Source organism: Pieris rapae, chromosome 16, assembly GCF_905147795.1.
Source record: "Pieris rapae chromosome 16, ilPieRapa1.1, whole genome shotgun sequence".
NCBI classification, from domain to species: domain Eukaryota; kingdom Metazoa; phylum Arthropoda; class Insecta; order Lepidoptera; family Pieridae; genus Pieris; species Pieris rapae.
Genome location: NC_059524.1, coordinates 9431444 through 9454332, shown reverse-complemented (window position 1 = coordinate 9454332; position 22889 = coordinate 9431444). Strand labels below are relative to the sequence as shown.

The window sequence follows — 22889 nt, the reverse complement described above, 5'->3', positions numbered from 1 at the left end:
ATACTATGGTCTGGGCCTCAGATTTCTTTATCTGTTTCATGATCATTTGTTAATCTAATAGGCAAATAGGTGATCAGTCTCCTGTGCCAGACGGACGCCGTCAACTTTGTGGGCAAGCCGGTTTCCTTACGATGTTTTCCTTCACCGTTCGAGATATTAAATGCGTACATAGAAAGAAAAGTCATTGGTGCACGTCCAGGATGAGAGTCGTCTAAACAAACTAAAATCAATTACATTTTTCTTTAGAAAAGTAGGCTAGATAGGGGTACATATCCTCTCCTCAAACTTTTTATTAATTCAAATAACCATTTATATAAAGGTTTACGTAAGTATTGGTTGTTTAATAAGTATTTTGTATCATTCCAGTAGTGTGAACGGTTTTGATAAGAATATATTTATCTTATTAAAATTAAACTTCGAATATCGATTTAAAAAAAATTAATCGCACTCAAAATCAAAGAGATTAGCCGATGTTGAGTTATAAATATTACGATTTAATAGAAAGTTACAATACGCCACAGTTTATTGTTCAACTTAATTTAATATTTAACTTAATTCGACTTCCCATAAACATCTACAATCTTTGACTACAAAACTGTTCGACATCCTACAATGAATTCGCAAGGTGTATTCTGCCACTGAGTAAACCAACCTGATATGCAACCTCTCGGCATCAGACACTGGTGAACTGGGTCTGATGCGCTAGAGCCAGTCTAACTGATATAAATATAGTTCTCTTATAATTCCTCTCAGATAACGATCCGTTATAATGTATGTCAATCGGATTATTATACTTTAATAGCCAATTACCAATGGATATTAAAAATTCATGCATTTATTTGAACAGGGAATTGAACGTTTAAAATTTTTTGTTCCTTTGTTTCTTAACTGGGTCATTTTAACTGGAGTGCTTGTGTAACTTTTATTTAGCGTAACTCAATTAATTTAGTTAATTTTCTAAAAGCGCCATTGCGGCATCTTTGATTGTGTTTACAAGGAGATTAATTAAACTAAGAGTTATTATGCACAAAATGTTATATTAGTTTTATCAAATCATGACAAAGTTTTTACGTTTGCGAATGTTTTGGTTTATATTTTTATTTTGAACGTTCCAAATGTCATAATTGTGGAGTGAAATGGCTACTTAACCGCTGCTAAAATGAACCCATATGGCATATACTGTCTAGGGAGAATGGATGAAGGAATCCCACTTCTATGCTGTTATAAGAATCAACCAAACCGTGCTTTGCTCCTGGGTCTGTCAACAACGAAGACGAGAAACTAGTTTCTAAAAAAGAGTTATTTGAAAGGAGATGACGGAATCAGATGGTGTCGTTCCACGCAGGGTTTCCAGAGTGCAAACTAGGTGCCCTGGATGAATTTTCTAAATTCAAAATCATTTACATATTATTAAGATGATGTAAAATTATGAACGTTGATAAAGAATGCATATTAAGTGCTTCTAATTTTACATTTCTACCAGTTTTAAAATCAAGGACGTAGAACAGATGAGAAGAATTAATAGACAGCTTTCACCTCCCTGAAAAGCTCGCGAAAATCGGACAACGAAATACATATATGAAAAGTAATCCCACATTTATAAATTAAATATACATTTTAAAATATACATTTGTAAAACCTGTGTGTAAATTCGGAACAAGCTATTAAAGAAAATATTTACCGAATAGAGAAATATAATAATTGGTTTATATGCTAAGTATCTTTATGCCGTATAATATGTTATTAGTGTTAATGCCTTATTTTACAAGGAGCCAGGCGCAGTGCGGCGACTTTGGAACTAGTGATGTGACTATACGATATGTATTTAATATTTATTAGTATACTACTGTTTTAGAAGCACAATTGAGCATTCAACGTTTTTTATGGCTAGGCTAGGGGCAAGAGGCTCATCTGATGTTGATACACTAATTGCTGGACTGGCTAATGGCTCGCAAGTGCGGCGTCCTTTAAGAATTGGTACGCTCTTTCCTTGAAGGACCCCAAGTCAAATTGGTTCGGAAATATTTCAGTAGGCTGCTGGTTCTATATAGTGGTGGTGCGCGGAAAAACTCTTCCAATAATCTCGTCAAGTGCCGTCATTAGCCAACATTAGGTTAGGCGTTTTATCCAACGAAGAGCGTCATGATCATGCACATCTAATATTCGCGAGATCGCAGGGAATCAAGTCGTATGCCAAAGTAAAGTCGTGAAAGGATCGTCCCGCGTGATCGCTGGTTTCAGAGATGAGTCAATCGCATGGTGGGCGGCAAAGTATCACGATATCGCTCGGAACTCTTTCGAACAGGAAATCTGTAGCTATTTGGATGAGTCGAGCATAATTTATATGTTTTATCGATATCGATATGATATGTAAGTCACTAGGTATCATTTTCAAACATATCCAATTGCAATGCACTTCAAGCTCGGGGGACAGTCAGGCGAGAAATTTCTACGATTCGAAGTACACTCGTGTACGGACTTTATTTCTGGAACTTTTCTTTATCTAAATATTCTGGACTTTTCCGAAAAAGGGGAATATATACCTCTAATTATAGAGGTAAGAGTGAATTTTTTTACGGATGAAACGTCACAAAGGCGTTTAGGTCGAAGAAAAGGAAGAGAGCGTTTGAGAGAGAGTGAGAAAGGGAGATCGAGAAAAAATACACGCTATTGGTTGATGTATTCGTTTAGTTACATATTAGAACTTTAGATGGCAATTCTGTCGCATAACGTCTTGTGCAGTAAACGCAGATTTAAACGTATTCTATTCATTTATATTATCATTAGCACGTATACAGTGTGAATATTGGAGTGATCATATACTACTAGATCTATCGGGGCTATTACCACAGTAATAATTACTTTACAAAGAAGATTCACTCCTGACATGTGTACTTTGTACGCGCGCCCTTTTTCATCTCAAACATCATCGTGTTGACAGGAAATTCAGATAGTGAAAATATTTTATAGAAAGGATATAGAACATACAAATAACATGGGAACTTAAAAAGACGCAACGCTAACCAGATCCATCTAACTTCGTCACAATCGAGTTGGCCGCGATATCGCAGCACACAACCTATGCCCCTCATGGGCACTCTTTGTATTGAGGAAGTCACATGGGTCCGTCATAAATATATACTATCAATACTTATGTAGGAAAAAAATAATAAATACAACAAGGTTTCCAAAACAACTGGGCAAAAGGTGTTTGGAGCCTTTTGCAAATTTAATTCTTCACTTGCAAAATTACAGACAATATTAATAAATCCCCAATAGACTTATACACAAAATGCTTTACAAATCCCAAATTATATTTGGAAAACATAATGAGATCTTGCGTATTATTAAATTTAACAATGAAAACCCTCTAAATCTACTAAATAATTCAATTATATTTTCGAACCGGAAAATGAAATTACGAACATTAAACTGTGACGTCACTTTCAGATCTTTCCGTAGACAATAGACGGAGGTGATCTAGGTAATCTAGACTTGCCGTAGGCGACTCATTTCACGGCACATCACTCGTTACACACAGGAAATGACGCTCCGATTATGCTCTGAAAAGCTCCTACGTTGATAAAAATTGTACATTTAAATTCATCCATATGTATGTAAAGATTAAATTTCTGTAACTTATACTGCTGCGCCAATTTTAATAATATTTTTTTAATGAACCTTAACCAATTTTTTTATTACTATCGTTGACTAAATTACCAAGTAAGGTGGTATCAAACTAAGTTTTCGGTAAATATCGTATGGCAAAATACACTACAATCAATATAGCTACACGACAAACAATACTGATCGAGATTTTGTAAAATGAATAAAACGCAATACTGCACGTGAATTTAAAGTATTAATAATAATCTTGCTTGAAGATTATTTATACAAGAATCAGACACAAATCTTATTACAGATACAAATCGGTCTAAGAGAATAGAGAGAGAGCGAATAACTACCCTACACCTAGCAATTGACTTGCTCCAGTTCAAACAATTGGTATCCCTCAAAATTTTGTAATTAGAAAGAGTGGCGAAGAGTTTCTTGCCAGTTCTTGTTGCCCGCTGTACGCCCTTCACTTGTGAACTGGTAGTAAATGTAAATTTAAAACCAATTTAACATCTTTTCTGTTGACGTTTATAAGTGTACTTGTATGAATAAAGTTATTTTGAGTTTGAGTTTGAACGATCTATCAGGAAAAAGCCAGTAAATAATGTCAAAACTTCGCTCATAAAAATCAGAATATTTAAAACAGCAATAAATAAAGATTAATTTAGATAAATCGCCGGGGAGTGTAATGAGTTTTCAATATCTATATTGATCAATTTAATGGCTCATTAAATGTATTACTGATAACTGCAGTGGCTGATACATTGACAAACATGATGAACGCTAATTAGATCGTTTAACGACTTGTGCGCAACATGATGCTCTTGACACAATATATTGTATTATATATAATAACTTCTCTAGACTGAGTCGGTCCTACTAGACTTTATTGAGACTTCCATTTGTTCATTGTAGATGAAGTATGTAGATATAAAGATAGATAGTGGATGCGCACTCTCTATTTCAGTGAATTCACAGTAGCGATATTGTGTAAATTATGTGTCTAATTTTTATGTACATTATTATATTTTATTTTATTACATTATTATTATATTCATGGCATATATATACAATAGTTACCGCTCACACCTTATCCCGTGTTAAATTAATACAAAAGATATTTTATTAAGTTTCTCCACATTGTCGTATTGGCATAGGCTGTAAAAATAATGTGTGTATGTTTGAAATAAATATTTCAAGTTCAAGATGAAGAGCACTCTCGTGCTTCAGATAGATCTTGACTTTCTTGCATCACCGACTTCCAAATTTAGGAATGTCATTTACATTTTAATACAAAACGAAGTGCAGACGTAATTTTTCATTATTTTAATCAGAGACTGTTAAAACAATTTAGCTCTTATAACAGGGAAGGACTTGAAGGACCCTAAGTCAAATTGGTTCGGAAATATTTTAGAGGGGAACTGGTTTTTTAGTCGTGGTCCTCGGCAAAAACTGCCTTATAAAGTATTTCGTATTCTGCCTTTATATCTTGTCACGTCGATGTTTGTTGAATTTAAGTGTTCAGTGTTGGCCTAGAGGCGGCAACTCTCACCTCTATTGTCGTAGGTTTGAATCATGGGTTGCACTAATAAAGTAACTAGTAACTAGTCACTTTGCGTATTTAACCTTGCCCGTACGCTGAAGGAAGACATCGTGAGGAAACCAGCAAGCCGAAGGCATCATCTCTTTGCCTATTTAGAAAACAAAATAATCACGAAAATGTTACCGATATCGTCGCGTTTTTTTTAAATTGAAGAACAGTTTCTATCCACTCCGCGATCAATGGACTACAGGTGAAAGAGCGTCTTTGTTTGGTGTTTGCGATATATTTCCATTGTTGCAGTATCAGATGTCAGGTATATAGATGTGCCACTGTCCAAGCTTTATCGATCTTTTAAGTGCAGTTCTATTTGGAAAAATTCTCTGCAACTTAAAGAAGTTTCATGTACGTAAATATCTAGTGTAGTTTTGTCTAGAATATAAATGATTTAACTTAGAAACAGCTGTAACCGAGTTTAAGGGCACACGAGTCTATCAAATGTACGAGGGACCAACATGAGAAGTATTCTTATGAAAATAGTTCAGCTATGTAAGTGGAGTTAATATAAAAATGCAGAGAAATTGATGATGATATGAGATAATAAAAATATAGACTATACAGAAGTAAAAGTTATACAGACGCACTGTCAAAAAGCTTTCCGTTGAACATTCGTGATTTTAATAAATTATTTTATAATTATCAAATATTTATAACGAGGATAATAATATAATAATATTCAACTGTGATAATGAAGCAAACAGTACGTTGCAATAATATGAGTAAAACATACAATATCATTCACACAAAGCTTTGTCGTTTGTAAATACAACAATGACTAGCACAGTATTAATGTTTGTTTAGTAAAAGTAATGAATAGATTTAAATAATAATAATAGCCTTTTAAGATAATTTTACAGTTAAATACATTTATATTTCCATTATTTTTAGGTAGGCCCCCAAGTCTCGTCTGCGCTGTGCCACTCTCCATTGTTTCCTAAAGTGGTATATCCACCTTTTATACTTACTTACTTCCACAGCGTTATGTCGTACGGTATTCTAATGTGTGATACAGAAGCGGGATGTTCGGGGTATTTGTTGTTTTTCCCAAAGGAGTCGATACAGAATAAGTTTAAGGAATTAATCCAAATATTCTTGAAGATTTGTTGTATGTACAAAAAATATAAGCGATTTTAAAACAAATGGTGACTTTCACCAGTATAGTATTGTAAACAGAACTAATTTTAATGTACGACCAACCAGGTAAATTTACAATTAATTTAACTTCTTCCTGAAGTTCCTAAGTGTACTTGTTAGCTATAAGAATAAAGTTATTTTGAATAAATATTAAAATTCTGAAGTACATAAGTCTTTACAATTTAAGAAAGTTCGTTTTATTGCTCCATTACTGTATAACGAAAAACAGCTATATTGTTAATATTTAATCGCCAATAAAGTGAAAATGTAGCGAGTGGAAAGTGTGAATGCTCTCATTTTCCATCAACTCCAAATCTTGTGAGATTTAACGGCGGATTGGCTCCGAGACTTGGACTAATGGACCACTCACTCTCCTTCGTCGGTAGATTTCATATTATACGGATATTATTTTAACGAGAAACATTACAAAGTAGTGTTCATGGCTGGATTTATGTATGTTTGTGTTCTAACATTTGTACGCAAGCACATTTTTTTGTTATCCGAATTACCTATCTTCGCTCAGTAATCAATGCCGAGGCTTAAGTTACCGGATTTTTTAAGAATTGATACGCTCTTTTCTTTACGAATCCTAAGTCGAAGTGGTCTGGAAATATTTCAGTAGGCAGGTGGTTCCACAAATAATGGTTAATATATTTAAACGATCAGTATTCAGATAGGCCAGAATTGTTATGTTTTTCTTCGAAAATTTAACACAAATTTTGAATCTAAGGATAATAGTTTATTGCAACAAAAGATTTGTTAATAGTTTATTAAGCCATGCAAAATGATAAAAGTGTTTATATCTCAAGAGATATAAACTTTTATCTATACTTTCTGACAAGTCAGAAGAGTTTATTAAGAAAATATTAAAATAATCTTTGTGCTTTTTCAAATCGAATATAATTGTGAAAAGATCGGATTTGACTGTTTTGTTGTGGCTTAATACTAGTTACTTACTAACTTTGGCTCCGCCCGCTCTGCTCTCTCTCTCTCTCTCGCTCAAACGGTACCTTGGCGTTGCTATTCACACATAAAATGAAAAAGTCTGTTTATGGAGTAAAATTGACAAGCTATAATAGAAACAAGGCCTAGTTTTAGTTAAAATTGACCAAGATTTAGAAAAAAAGATAAAATAATTAAAAATATATAAATTAACATATTAATAAGGATGAAGCCAAGTTATTTGTAAGCGAATTTAGTAGACACCTAGACCTAGTTGCAGTGAGCTGCAATGGACCTTATTGCTATATGAAATTCTGATGTTGGAGACAATAAAATGCTATTTTATAAAACCGCCAGTGAATGTGCAACGTCCCTCATCAGCTGAACAAAAATGCAAGCCAGCGTAGAGAACCTTTGAAAACAGAATGCTTCTCTATTAGCCTCGTAGCTTTGTTTTAGCTTCCTTGTACCCATTACTGTTACAATACAATAACATTATGTTCAACTATCTGTTATGTACTAATTTCTTTTAGATGCTGTGATGTTGAAAGGAATGGATAAGTTTTATATAACCTAACCGACTTCAAAAAGTGTTTGAACATACGTTCATCCACAATCGACTTGTAGGTTCAAGATTCATCTCGATACATCGAGATGTAGTTTATATTACAGAATTGGACTTAGGTAAATACTTTAAATATGTGAGTGCTACATTGTTTTTATCACACAACGGGCCTATTTCATTTTATTATATTATTTTTTTATTCTAGGAACATAGCCTTCACATTTAATAATCAAAGCTTTTTTATTAATGTAAGTATGTACTCTCTTGCTCATTCTTCTCCATATAAAACTACCTTTTGAAAGGGACAACTAGAGTATTTTTTTAAATATTTCCAACTTGTCATTTTAGCTTTCAAAAGTGCCACATTGTGCCACACAGCATTAATATTCCTAATTGAAATATTCGACGTTTATCTGTCAAATGAGTTGTCATTTTGCCGCTGGTGAAACAATTAACACAAAAACACATTTTTATAAATGTACAATGAACTTCCGTCCAATTAACGACTTTGTTAAGCAAATCCTTTGGAGCGTTTTTAATTCCTTTTCTGTAACTTCGCAATTAACGAAATTCACACAATCCACCCAAATGAGTTTCAGCCGATGTTTCACATTTTAACTAAAATTACACACTTGCGAAGAGTAACTACTAGAAGAATAGATTTTCCGTCATTTTGTCTGTGTATGATTGGTGAACTCTAATGTTTCATTCACATATCTTTCATTACCGTTAATATTTTTAAAAAGTAAATTCAGTTCTCAGAAATGTTAGGCTAGTGGCCTGCGTAAGGCTCTCTTTCTAATTGTATTTGTGTACGGTGGTTATACACAAAAGAGTCGATAGCGTGTGACAGGCTGATCACCGACTTGCCTTACAAATTATTATCAAACAGATACAAAAAACTGAAGCCCGGAACTAAAATTTTGTAGCACTAGTTGATTTTTTAATTTTATTGCTGGATATACAATGTACATCATATGATTATTTTTGAGGTCTTGCCGAATATTACCTACTTTATCTGCCTAGTATTTTAACTATTACGTAGACTTAAAGCTTTATTGGAACTTTAAAGGAAGCCAATTTAACTACAATTTAAGTACAATTTTACTTTTGACCTTCAGGGATAAGTTGCTTATTCTAGAATATATGTTGCAGTATATCTGAACAAATGGTGTTTTAATAAGGAAACAATATGGAACCGGATGGTTTTCAAAAGTACTTTACTTGATTCTACAAGAAATAGGTGAAATAGGGACATACATACATCCGCGAACAGTCACATAAATGTATTTTATAGCGTACGTAACGCCACTTTATCTCGTCTCTAAGTTTTAATGTAATGCCAAACTGTTTTTATGGCTTTTCCAAATGACAGTTAAGTATTGTTGCATGTAAATGTAACATTCTGTTACGTGGAAAGATCTTATAAAGCCCCAAGTATATTCAGCGTAGATCATATTGGCTATATAATTTTGATTGTCTGTCTCAAATGTCTACAGGTTCAAATTTAATGACGTGGAATAAGTGATACCTGTTTTATGTTCCAAAATAAAGGTATTTTTTTTTAAAGATATCCCCACCTCATCTGATGTTAAGTTATATTCCAAGCCGCACAAGGACACTCTCCAAAAAGCTCAAAGAAGATATGTATTTAAAAAAGAAATCTTGCATTTATGTTTCGAATTACCTTTATGAATCAAATATTTATAACGAATTTTAACATTGGCTTAATTTACCCAAATCATTCAGATCATGGATTCAGGCAATGACGACTTCTATAACTTTAATTATTCTTCAAAGGCCGGCAACGCAATCTAATGTAAGTGTCCAGCGGCTTTAACACAACATCAGATGAACCTTTTGTCCGTTTGCCTGCTGATATATAAAACAAACAAAACAAACCAAAATTTGTTTTACCAAATAAATTATGTCCTTGAACAAATTACCTTAATTTAACCAACAAAAACCCAAACTGTAAAGCTACCGTTATATCAAATGTACGTGAATTAATTATTACATCCGTAATATTCGGGTATAAGGTTCAATTCCCGGTGGAAGCGACGAATTCGGATTAATTACGGTAGATAATTGGGTCGTCAATGTATAGCTGGTTTATGGCCGTCTAGTGGGTACTTCTTGATGTTATGACGTTATATGATAGCTGACAGAGTGGCTATATGTTAACGACATAACTATGATACTTCTACGGGATAGTATCATTAAAACTCGTTTATGTGTTTGTAATATTTAAGGTAATACTCATATTTACGTTTTGCAAAAAAATCTTATGTAATTCTAGTTACTAGAAATAAAAGTCTTCTAAACCTACTTACGGCTCGCTTATCTACCTCTAATGGTCCAGTGAATATCTCGCTTTTACAAAATTACAAAAATTGATGAAAATTACATATCATAATATATATATTTCTTGTGTGCGTGTGTATGTGACTGAACTCCTCCTAAACGACTGGACCGATTTAGACGAAATTTTTTGTGTGTGTTCAAGGGGATCTGGGAATGGTTTAGATTCACAATTTTGTCCGCTGGACAATGTTTTTTTAATTAATTTTCAATTTATAAGTTGTTGTTGATTTTGGAATGTTTTACATTGGATCCGTCAAATTTTAAATAATATTCGAATTTTAATTTTAGTCTGTCCCGAAATTTAAAAAAAGTTTTGTTATCATTGTGTTATATCGTATGTGACCATGTTCTGGATCGTTAGATATTGTCATAACATTTGAATAATAATTTTCATCAAAATGGCTTATTAAAAATTGAAATTTTGAAATTAAAGACGTGTAGACAGGACAACGTCGGTCGGATCCGCTAGTTTTCTTGTATAACAGACACGTTGCTCAAGAACTTATTTAAATAAAAACAATTAAACATTTTAAAGACGACTAATTGCTTACGCAACGTAGGAATTGTTACTTCGTTGTTTGATACTTATTAAGAGCAATGTTGGCGTAGTGGCCTGCGATTGTCATGCTTGAAATTCTAGATTCGAGCCCTGGTTGTGCACCAATGGACTTTTCATGTACGCATTGCACACTCGCTCGTACCGAAAAGAAAAACATAAGGAAACCACTCACAGCAGGAGGCTGAACACTTATTTTCCTATTACAAAAACAAATGATCACGAAACAGACACAGAAATGTGACGGTTGCAGCGCCATTTTGTTTTAAAATAAACCATTTAATTATTTTTCTTACAGCGAGTAGTGCCTCTCTCTACCAAAACCAAAACGATTATTAGTTCATCAGTACCAACCCACAGCCATTGTTATGCGTATTGCTTGAAAAAGCCAAAACAATAATTGTTGACCGTATATAATGTTTTACACGATCCTCTAAATCTTTATTTTCACTTCAATTGAAATGTACACTTACCTAAGCCGCTTCCTCGTAAAGGAAGGTTCTAAATCGCCTTATTTCTAAGATCCACTTCAAATAAACCCTCTTGAATATCGAAATATCTTTAATTTACAATTCAGCTTTGCTGTCATTGTTTGATATTCGCCGTCGATATACAGGCAGTTTTTTATATGTATAATATTTTGTTATACGTTGCATTAGGTTTTACGATTTCAAAAACTCGTTTATAAATGTACTTTCAAACCTACATTTATTACTACCTTTACCAATTCGACTTAGGGTTTTTCAAGAAAAGAGCGTACCAATTCTTAAAAGGCCGGCAACGCACACGCGAGCCCTCTGGCATTGAGAGTGTCCATGGGCGGCGGTATCACTTAACATCAGGTGAGCCTCCTGCCCGTTTGCCCCCTGTTCTATATAAGTTCAGTACTGTTCTCACCTCTGGAAACTCCTCAGTATCAGCTCCTTCAGCTTGACCGTATTCAACGAAAAAGCGTCGACGACCAGTCACTTTCCGATCGGCTTGATCCATTGGGTAGATGTAGGATCTTTTTGCATCTTCTACCGCATTTAACATGGAAAGTGTTCAGAGGAGTGGTTTGGATTAATACCTGCAGCTGAGTGTCATCATTAGACGTCCGTCGTACCTGAATTGAGCGTTTGTTAAGGCAATTTCTGCCACATACCATCACTATGTCGAACCAGCTGAAGTATTTCCGAACCATATCGAGCGTCAAGTCAGTCAAGTAAAGAGCATAACAATAACTAAACGGCCGGCAGCGCGAGCCTTCCGACATTGAAAGTGTCCATGGGCGGCGGTATCACTTCATATCAGCTTAGCCCGTTTGCCTCCTTTTACATAAAGACACAAAAAAGTCGTTAATAATTTACTCTATCCTAAGATTTATCAGAATAATAAATATACAGGAATATTACTAGCCTGCATTAAAATTATTAACAAAGTCCCCAAATTAGTCTAGTTAGCCGTTCGTACAGTGTGATTACCAGAAAATGATTATTGATTATATTCTCGAATTTAGTACCCGAAAGTATCGTATTACGTATCCTAACAATGGTCTCAGAAAGGTCGAAGCTTTTTACCAGGAAATACGAGCCAATGAAATGCGACACTTATTACCAGCAATAAAATCATGAACAGTGGAAAAAGTTCATTGTTTTTTAGCCTTATATTTTGAAGGCGTAAATTAGTTAAAACGCTAAATAATTAAAATCGATTGTTACAAGAAATTTCGACATTTAAAAAGTTAAACGTCATTTGAATGTTACAGTAATCCCGACTCTATAATAAAGTGATATCTTTTCTTGCTTCCATATAAATTATCAGTAAAATGAAACACCATATTTTCTCTATCTTTTGGTGGATTATGCTTGAATTAGTGCTTAGCAATTGTCACTAGAAAGAGCACTAATATATCAGTGTGGAAGATAGTTATAAATCGTAAAAGATATTTATCTCTTGTCAGATGTGACATAAAAACATTACCTCATGACTTAGCTGTCTGCACACATCTTTAATAGCACGACTACGAGGCTCGAATTGGCTAAGTGACAAGTTTTGCAAACCCTAAAACAGATTGTCTAGATAACACTTTGTGAGATACTAACCGGTGATGCAAGTGTATAGTAAGATAAATGGGCGACAAAAAACAAACACACAAGAGGTACATGTTTAATTTGAAGTTTGTTTTTTCATTACGTAACTATATATTTTTTTTATATATAAGATTTTCACATTCCTATGAAAACTAAATTTCTCTTTTCATCATGACAATACAATCTCATAGACGAATAAGTACTTGAGGCAAAACAGAACAATTAAGTTGTTTTATTTTCATTTAATCATTAGAAATGTACTCGGCAAGCAATGAAATCCAAAAAGAATTCCTGGAGTTAGTTTTAGCTCGCCATTGCGTGACCACATCGTAGTAAAAATACACATTTTATTGAATATCGTGTTTACCTAGTGTTATGTTAGTACTTTATATACTGATAATATTTAAGACACGGTCCCATTACCAGTAAATTAAATATATATTAAATTAACTTTTAACATATAGCTAATTGCAGAGATTTATTAGATTGGCTCAAAAACATAATAATAATAATCTTTATTTCCGAAACTTATTGAAGTTCCTTATTAGGAACATTACATCATACGCTTGCATGGTCAGGTTTTGGCTTGTCCACCATTGGACATTGGCCTCCTTCATCTGGTTCCTCTCGTGTCTCTCGTCGGCCAAGCGAAGAAGATGACGGAGGTGATGTCGTCCGTCCATTAATTATCTACCATTTAGATTGTCTCCTGGTAGCAGCGCGTGAAAGACTTCCTGACTTTTTTTTACAGAACAAGGGAAACGGGCAGTGGCCTGTTGTTTAGTGATACCGCCGCCCATGGACACTCAATGCCAGAAAGATCGTGAGTGTTTTGCCGGCATTTTAAGGATTGGTTCGGAAATAATTCAGTGGGCAGCTGGTTCCACATAGTGCCTGGTAAAAAGTGGCTTAAAAAAAGTGGCTTCTATTTTGCCATATCTAGAACTTCCTATCACATTTCCCAATTTACGGCCCAGGCATCGTACTAAAAAACAATAAATTGTCTGTTTACGACTTTCGTATGAAGGCCTCGTCATAAAATGTATCAATCTAGAACCATAGATCGCGTAATAGCAGCAGAGTTGTGGAGAAAATGCGCATTGAATGCCATGTAAGAAACTTTATCTTAAAAAGAAATCTCTCACTTTTAATTCCAATACAATATTTCCAATATTCTTATACTACATAGTAATAAAAGTAATTAAAATTGATATAAAATTAAAATAAATTACAAAAGTTTGGCGTGCTTTTTATATTTGTATACATTTAATGGATTATATAAGTTTTATATATGTATAAAAAGATGATGTCTTACATTATAAAGGAAACTGTAATGGCGTTACTCAGACTCATTAATCAAGCGTTAATGTTGCTTAAGCCACTAAGTTCTTCCTTAAAACAGATGTTGCCTAATTGTACATAGTTCGTAGCTTACTTACTACTATACCTTTATGATTTCTCAAGCTTAAATAGACGTTTGAACTTACTTTAAACTCGCTGCAAGAATACTTTATAGTATTGCAAAGTTTCACCTGATTGGTCTAAGTGTATTGGCAATAATTGTTTCATACAGACCATTTAAAATAATAATAAATCAACATATTTGTTCGTGAAAACTGTAGATACATCTGTTTTGCAGGTTTATATGTATTTTGCGGCCGGGGAGTACAGATTTGCCTCATAATTGCTATTTATGTATTTACTATAATATTATAAAGAGTCCCTTCGTGAATTGTGTGCTTCTATATTGCGGGCTACTCGATTGTGAGAAAGTACCATGGATCTGGTTAGGGCTTCCAAAACATATTTTCATTAGCATCTGATTGTATCATTCCCAACATGTATGATTTTTGAAAGCTAAAATAAAATTTAAAAAAATGCGTGCGTACAAAGTACCTACACATGTCAGAAGCGAGACTTCTTTTTAAATTAAATATTATAAGCCCCAATAGATGATCATGACAACCCCTTGTATATTGACACCGTTTACACACTGTATACGTGCTAATGATAATATACATAAATAAAAAATCTGAGACAAGACATTATGCAACAGAACAACCATGTAAAGTTGTAATAAGTAACTACTAAACGAATACATCAACCAATAGCTTATACCTTTTCTCAATCTCCCTTTCTCACTCTCTCTCAATCACTCTCTCCCTTTTCTTCGACAAAAACGCTGCACATCTTCGTGACGTTCCGTAAAAATTTAAACCTCATGCGCCTAAAGTTTCACTCACAAAAAGTGTGCTACCTTAGTTATAACTGAAATACCTATTCCTGCCAACTAAAATATAGTAGTTGACAGCCCTAAGGTTAATATTTACGACGTATTGGTGTGTAATAAAATCACAGGAGGTTTATAGGTTTGTGGAGGTCACGGAAATCGCACGTTATTTACACGTCAGCACGATGTTGCTAAGGGATTTTACGTATTTCAATATAGACATTATGATTAAGGTCGTAATCGCTTTATAATTTGACTAAAGGAATTGTGCGTGTGTTTTGTCCGTTTTAAACATAACAAATTTTGATAATTAACGTAATATGAATTTAAATACGAAATTACGATTTAGTCTTGTGCAATAGACAAAACTTACATATCCTGTAAATAAGCAGTGTTAGGTTCAGCGTTAAACTTATCTTAGAGATCGTAGGTTCGATCCCCAACTGTGCACCAATAGACTTTCTTTCGAACGGTGAAGGAAAACATCGTATGAAAACAGACTTGCATTAGAATCTAAAAGTCGACGGCGTGTGGTTAATCACCCACTATTATACTGACAATTGATTACGAAATATAGACAGATATTTAAACCTACATTTAAAAGCATGTGCTTGCATGGGAATGTTCTAGATTAATTTTATCAAATAACGTAATCGTTCAAGAGATATCTGAAGGATATATTTATTGTTATGAAGTATAGCAAAGCAAATAAAATACTCCTTATACTGAAATATAGCTTTAATCAGTTTAATGTTTATTTACATGTAGCGTTTAAACTATATAAAACATATGTCTACAGTAAACAATGTAAAGTTGATACATAGGTTGTACATAAAATAATACGAACGTAATAAATGTGAACTCTTTTACAAGATACACGTTGCGCTGACAAGTTTAACAATTTAACAAAATCTCTGGAAGAAAAATTACCCCGAACATAAAATAAATCAGTCTAATTAAACTCTTACTTCACTGTTTTGTCCCTTTCCGTCAAAACATAAACACAAATTGAGAAAAAGAGACAAATGAGTACTTTAATTATTTTCGTCTAATGACTGACATATTTTATGAAAACTTTATAGAATTGCATTAATTTATTTTAAAAAGCAATTGCAAGGGTTTAAATTAGATAATTTATTTATGAATTCATCAAAAATATGACACATTAATATACATAAACTTAAGAAATCTTTTTGGAATGACAATTTTTTTCGCTGTACCCAAACGAAGACTGTCAGAATCAAGTATTTAAGGGCGGGGATTATAAAAGGAATTACTGTGTTTCGTGGTTGTATCACCTTGTATTCACTGGAAATACCATGATATAACATTTAAATATAAAGTTGTTTCATCCGATGAATCTGAGTCCATATGACCGTATCTGATCTAGCTATGGGTACTTGGACGTTAAGTAAAGTATAATTATTTTACAAAATACAGCATCAGCTGTCATAAATAATTTAAGTTATCACTTAAAATTTTCGTGTTTCATGGAATTATTATGAAAACTTGTGAAATCATCGTGAATTCATAAAAACAACTTTAACGCATATTCGTCTCTGTCAAATTTTGCTTTCACTTTGATGGAATAAGACAGTTTAGATTTACAAGAATACAAGTGAAGATATTCTTTAACAACATACATGACTATGACTATGACTATTATATTGAATATTTGAAGAGGGTTTTAAATATAACGTTTAACAGTTGCAAGGAATGAATAGAAATATTTTCAAGCTGATCAGAAAACTTACGCGATTTGATATTTCGGGATTTTAAATACATTAAAGTATGCTTTCCGATCAACTTAAAGTATATCACAATTTTAGATTTAACCCTCAAAATTATAGTCAAATAATCCATTAAATATTTCATGATTGTACTAAAATAATAAGTGACGTCAATAGCTAAAATGCACCGATTTTTAACATTAAAAAGTATATAAAACTATGTACATAAAATTATAGATGATGCTCGATTCGGTCGCTTAATATTTAAAAATTTAGGAACTATTCCCTATTTAATCGTTCATAAATAATAAATATATCAAATAACAATGTGTCAAAGATACGTTCGGTGTAAACTAAAATGTTATCTAAAGACTCAACTTACAAGTCTAAAACGGGAAACTGTAATTGACCAGTTTATATTATCATGTAATGTACAATGATTTTTATTATTATCTAAAAAGCTGCACAATATTTAAAATGATGTGGATATACCTATACTACGCTTAATGGTCTATTGACGTCATCAATAGCCAAAAAGCGTCTAAAATCTCTTCAGTCTTCAAAATACATCTAAGTAATTTAAAATTTCTAAATGCATTGTTAGGCTCAAAACTCTGGAATAATGACAAAATCACTACGGAATGTGACAACCAATTTAGAATAATCAGTCTTAAAATGGATCAAGATATGCCTTATGGCAAGCGATGAAATAGCTACCGTTTCGATGTCAAAACAAAAATAAATACTTAATTTAAATTACAATTCGAAATTGTCTTAACTCATGGCTTAATTAAAAACTCGCAAAATGGTCCGTAATATAATTGTACGCAATAGTAAAAAATCTAGCACTACAGGTATTTACACCAGCACCTCAAAAATTAACAGTCATGTCTTTTCACTGTAAACACTTCACTGCGTTGCTATCACTACAAGCTCATTGGCACAACGAGTGGCATACCGACACTACACCTCGGTGCCGTCTTCGCCCTCATCTTCAAATAAAGGTTCGCTGGGATTAACTTCTGGACTTGGCTTCTTCTTCGGTTTAGGCGGAGGCCTCGGTGGGATCTTTCCGCTTCTTCCCATTGTTCCAGATTGATTCAAGGACGCGCTGCTTTCGTTCTTTCTTGGATCTTCTTTTGTTGGCGAACTGGTCTCTTCTTTATCGGCTCTTGGGTTTCTTCTTAGCGAGCCAGTTTCTGGTTTGCCTTTACGAATCAAAGTATCTGAATCCACACTGAGTTTTCTAGGTTCTGGCTGTGGTGTTGATGTGTTTTTCGCCGTCCAACTCATCCTGGGATTAGAAGGCTCTTGAGGGCCTGGAGTGGAGAGCTGGGTCGATAATTGAGAACTTATACTATTTCTCGTGGGCGTAAATGGCGGCGGTACTGGTGACGGAGCTGGTTCTTGTTCTTCTATTGGTGCATAGAAAACGGGATGTGTGTTCGCATAGGATGTAGGTGTCGCTGGCAGTGGTCTATTTCTCATTGGAGAAAATTGTGGCTCTAATCCAGTTTTGTTCAGGGATAGAACAGAGCTGCCGTTTGCGGTTGTCCTCAAGCCTAGATTATCATAAAGAGGTTCCTGTGCTTCAGCGCTTGGAAGAATTTGAGTACTAGCAGTACTGGACCATGAGGGTACACGAGGCCGTCGAGGAATGGTAACGTAGCCCTGTCGAGGTGTTACCACAGGCGGAGTAATGGGTGCCGTGAAAGGTGACTGTGACCGGGAATATGGTAACGTTCTGAATATGTTCTGGTTAGTCGTCATGCCGTAGATCGGAGAATGTATTGGACTAACAGGGTTCACTTGAAGCCTGCTTGTATCTGGTACAGTTGAGGCATTGCTGGCAGCTGGAGATATTTGTGCTGCTCTTGGAGGAAAGGAGAGCAAATCTGGAGGATACGCTCTTCCATCTGTACGCCCGTAGTCGCTCAGTGCATCTTCAGAACGTTTGCGTTGGTGGTCAAAATCTAATGAACGTTTTTCGTCATCGTTATGAGCTGAAATAAAAATAAAACTTGTAAGAACAATACAGAGTATAGACCTAATTAAAAAGGATTAGTTTTTTTTATAAAGGAATAAATGCACTCATCAGTAATAGTTTTGTTAATTTGCTTGCCGCTTGCCAAAATCTGATTTGGTCTGTGTATTTTTGTTTAGTGCAGTGAGTTAATATAGTAAATGATGAATTGTAAAACATTATTGTTCATGATGAATCTGCTAATTTTTTAAATTTATAAACTAACTGACTAGTCCTGCTTCTAATAATAATGATGTTCATTTGCTTTTAAATTTTTTTAAAAGGACGTTATAAATATTACCATAAATAACTAATTGAAATGGACATATTAAAAATGCTTACCAAACACAGAGTCGTTATCAAGTAGAGTCTTATTTAGTTCAGACATTTCCGTGCCCCCACTGGTAATGGAAGGTGGAACTTCATACCTTCGTGGAGGTTTAGTTACAGGATTTACAGCTGATATAAGACTTTTCTCCATCTCTGGTATTACAGAACCTTCGATTAACGCTTCGCCATTTGAGGCATTACCTTTCTTTTTATCTGAAGATCGGCGCCGACAGCAACAATAGCATATAATGACCAGGATGATCAGTAAAATAGCAGCTGCACATGACACTCCAATAAGAACCGGTAACATGTTACTGTTCATACCAGTAGGTGGGACTATACCTGGGGCAGTATGAGTCACAAATAGGGTGACATTTCTTTCTTCCACCCCACCAGGATTCTTTGCAACACAGAGATACATTCCGTTGTCTGTACTACCAGCATCGATTATTGTTAAATTTAACCACCTGCTGTTTTCTGTATTACTCTGTGTTAAGATGTATTTTACTTCTCCTTGGTACCGATAAGTTCCATCTATGATTTGGGCATTCAAAACCCAGTTGACCTCGGGAATAGGGTTACCGTTAACTTGACATGACAAAGTTATGTTATTGTCACCTGATTGTACAGTGGTCGTGACTGAGGGGTATACAATGCTCGGCCGGCAAGCAAAATCTCTAGAGTCCAATTCTTTCCACAGTTTACCGTGCACTTTTGGCGGTTCGCTACAGGTGATGGGAGAGGTATAAAAATTATTGCTTATGACCCAGTTTCTGAATGGCTGTAGATAACAATCACAACGCCACGGATTGTCGTGAACGTCTAGATTTGATAACGTTAAGGCACTGAGCGTGTCAAGTTTCAAATGTTCAAGTTTATTACTGTTGAGTCTCAGGATATTTAGTTTCGGCACAGACATGAATGTCTTCATACCAATTTGGGTTATATGATTGTTGCTGAGGTCAATTTTCTGCAAAAATTGTAGATTATTGAACAGTCCATCTTCCAATTTTTCGATTTGATTGTCATTGAGTAAAATCCACCTTATTTTTGCGGTTTCCCTAAAAGTCTCGGCGTGTAGGGTTTTCAGGTTATTCTTAGACATATCGAGCTCGATCATAATGGCCAGTCCACTTAGTCCGTTTTTATGTATCGTTAGGAGTTGACATTCTTTTAAGATAAGTTTTTTAAGGTTAATTAATCGTACGTCTTCAAAAGCGTGCCTCGTAATTTCGTATAGTTCGTTTCCAGTTAGGTCGAGGATTTGAATTTCCGTGCTTAGCGTTTTAGGTATGTCGTGAAAGTTTGATTGTGAGCAGTCAGCTTGCTTATTGCCGCTTGCCCAAACGCATTTGCATTCCTCTGGGCAGTTTGCGGTGAAGTCTGCAGCTGTAGTTGTTAGCACCAGGCTCACAACTAATAGTTTGTGAAGTCGCGTCGCCATTTTAGTATTCTGAATCTGAAACAAAAGACAATCAACAGTCAGTCACTAATTACAAGTTATACATTGTAAACTATTTTAAAAGGATATTTAACTACTGATAAAAATGCAAAGGTTTAATGTAATAGTAATATTCTAGTTTTAAAATAATACAAAAAGTAAGTTTATCTAATAGGTATGTATAATTCGGTTTTTGTAATTAAACTCCTCCAACATTTCAGAGCCATTGCTCGACCGATATTCGTAAAATTTTTTGTGGTTATTAGTTATATCGAATTAAATCGAATTCGAAACTAGATGTTATCCGATTTGCAGATATAATATACAATTTCATCCTCCTTAATATTAAGGTCCGGTACAATTCTAAATTGATTTTTATTTGTTAGACAAAATTTTATGAATTTTCTTTTTATAATACATCATGCAAAAATACATACAACTCTTAATTTTCACTGCTCTACGATCAGCCCCCATTTTTTTATTTGTTAATTAAAAACTTAGGACTAGAAATCTAAATTTTTTTATAAAGACAAAAATTCACAAAAATCCATAAAGTTTTCGTGCCAACGTGAAAAACCAAACAGTCTGAGGCAGCAAAATGTTAGAAATTGGTATGTAAAATCACATAAAGGAGAAACAAAGTTCGCGGGGGCAGCTAGTATTTGTATATAATTTATTCATAAACCATTTTAAAACTTAAATAAATTCTAAGATAAGTCTTGTAAAAATAACTTCAGAATTAAAAAAACCATAAATGCTGTCTATCAGCACAGTACATAAACTTCGATTGCAGTCAACACTTCATGAGGATAAATCACAAGGGGAACTCAAACATTAAAACCGAAACACTTAAAACGCGTGTTTTTGAGAGCATTATAACACCAATAAAATCAACTAGAAATAGAGTAATGCACGGAAGCTTGCGTTTAGGATTAGTAGACACAAAAATAACTTCATGTAGTGTAATTGATACTAAGGGTCTGTTTCACAATGTCCAGATAAGTTCCAAATAAGCTATTAATTACTTATTGGTAGGATAAACAGTATTTTTGCGGTTTCACGACTCACGTCAGATGGCGCTATTCGTGAAATGCGAAGTATCTTATTCAGAACTTTTATCTTCCGAATAATTTATGTGTTGCATAGCTATTTGGTACTTTATCCATACATTGTGAAACAGGCCCTAAGAGTCTAATCCTGAGAATTAGCGAAACGGGTTAAGGGGCCATTCAAGTATTCTGTAAGCACTATAGGGGGGAGGGGGATCTTTGATTTTCTTATTTGATGATTACGTCAAAAGCGATTTTTACTTTTTCACTTATATTCCTACGTTTTCGAAGAATTTTCTGACAAGAGGGGGGGACAGTAAATCAGTTTACGTACGTTATGACTTTATTTAGTAGTACTTAGTAACAATTTAGTTTTATCTTTGAAATATGAACTATTATTCTGTTCCATATATTTTGTTTATCAATGTAATCAGGTTTAGCTGTAACATTGCCATATTTGAGTTACTAAAAAACCTGTATGGAAGTTAAATATTAAAATACAGTACTGTATAAAAGCACCAGTTATAACTACATACAACTGCATGTCACTAGTTAAGGTTTTGGCGTGGTTGAGAGTTCGCATGCCATTTGGATAACCTAAAAACGATATTCACGCAAACGTGCCGGAAACTACACCCTACATTTCGGGAGGACGAATATAACATCTTTTTTTGCTGTACACATGTATGCTCGGCCTATTCTCAAAGGGAATCCATGAGTTCAGAGTATAAACAGATGTAATGGTGAGGTTTATAAACAATGTTGCCATAAAACTTTTTATTCCATGTTCTCTATCAACTGGTGTTTATTTATTAAGTTTCCATCTCGAAATGTTGTATTACAGGCCAAGAGCTTAATGGTAATTATTACGAGAATATTTCATCAAAGACATCAAAGAAATTTCTATACTTTCATTTCAGAACAGATAAATAGCACACCAATTTAATTATTATTTGGGAACTTTTAATAATAATAACGCGTTAAATTGTATCAGTAATAATTAATTGCCAAGCCACTTCGACTTAAGGTCCTTAAAGAAAAGAGCGTACCAATACTTTTATAGGCTGGCAGCGCAATTGCGAATCCTCTGCAATGTGTTAATGGGCAGTTTGTTTGTGCGGCTCATTTGTTTTTGTTACATAAAAGAAAATGTGATTAAGTTCAATTACATTTGTTACACTTTAAATCGTTAAAACACGTAATATAATTTATATATATACATTATTATATACTTAACT

General features: G+C 34.1%; 1 protein-coding gene across 1 annotated transcript in view; it reads right to left on the bottom strand.

The window, feature by feature from the left end:
- Positions 1-15798: 15798 nt before the first annotated feature.
- LOC111000072 overlaps positions 15799-22889 on the bottom strand; it is a 166660-nt gene continuing 159569 nt past the window's right edge. The window contains exons 3-4 of the mRNA XM_022269414.2: positions 19174-20620; positions 15799-18811 (exon numbers count right to left, since the gene is read on the bottom strand). Coding sequence (XP_022125106.1) covers positions 17772-18811; positions 19174-20605 — 2472 coding nt within the window. The 5' untranslated portion in view covers positions 20606-20620 and the 3' untranslated portion in view covers positions 15799-17771. The remainder of the gene's footprint in view (positions 18812-19173; positions 20621-22889) is intronic.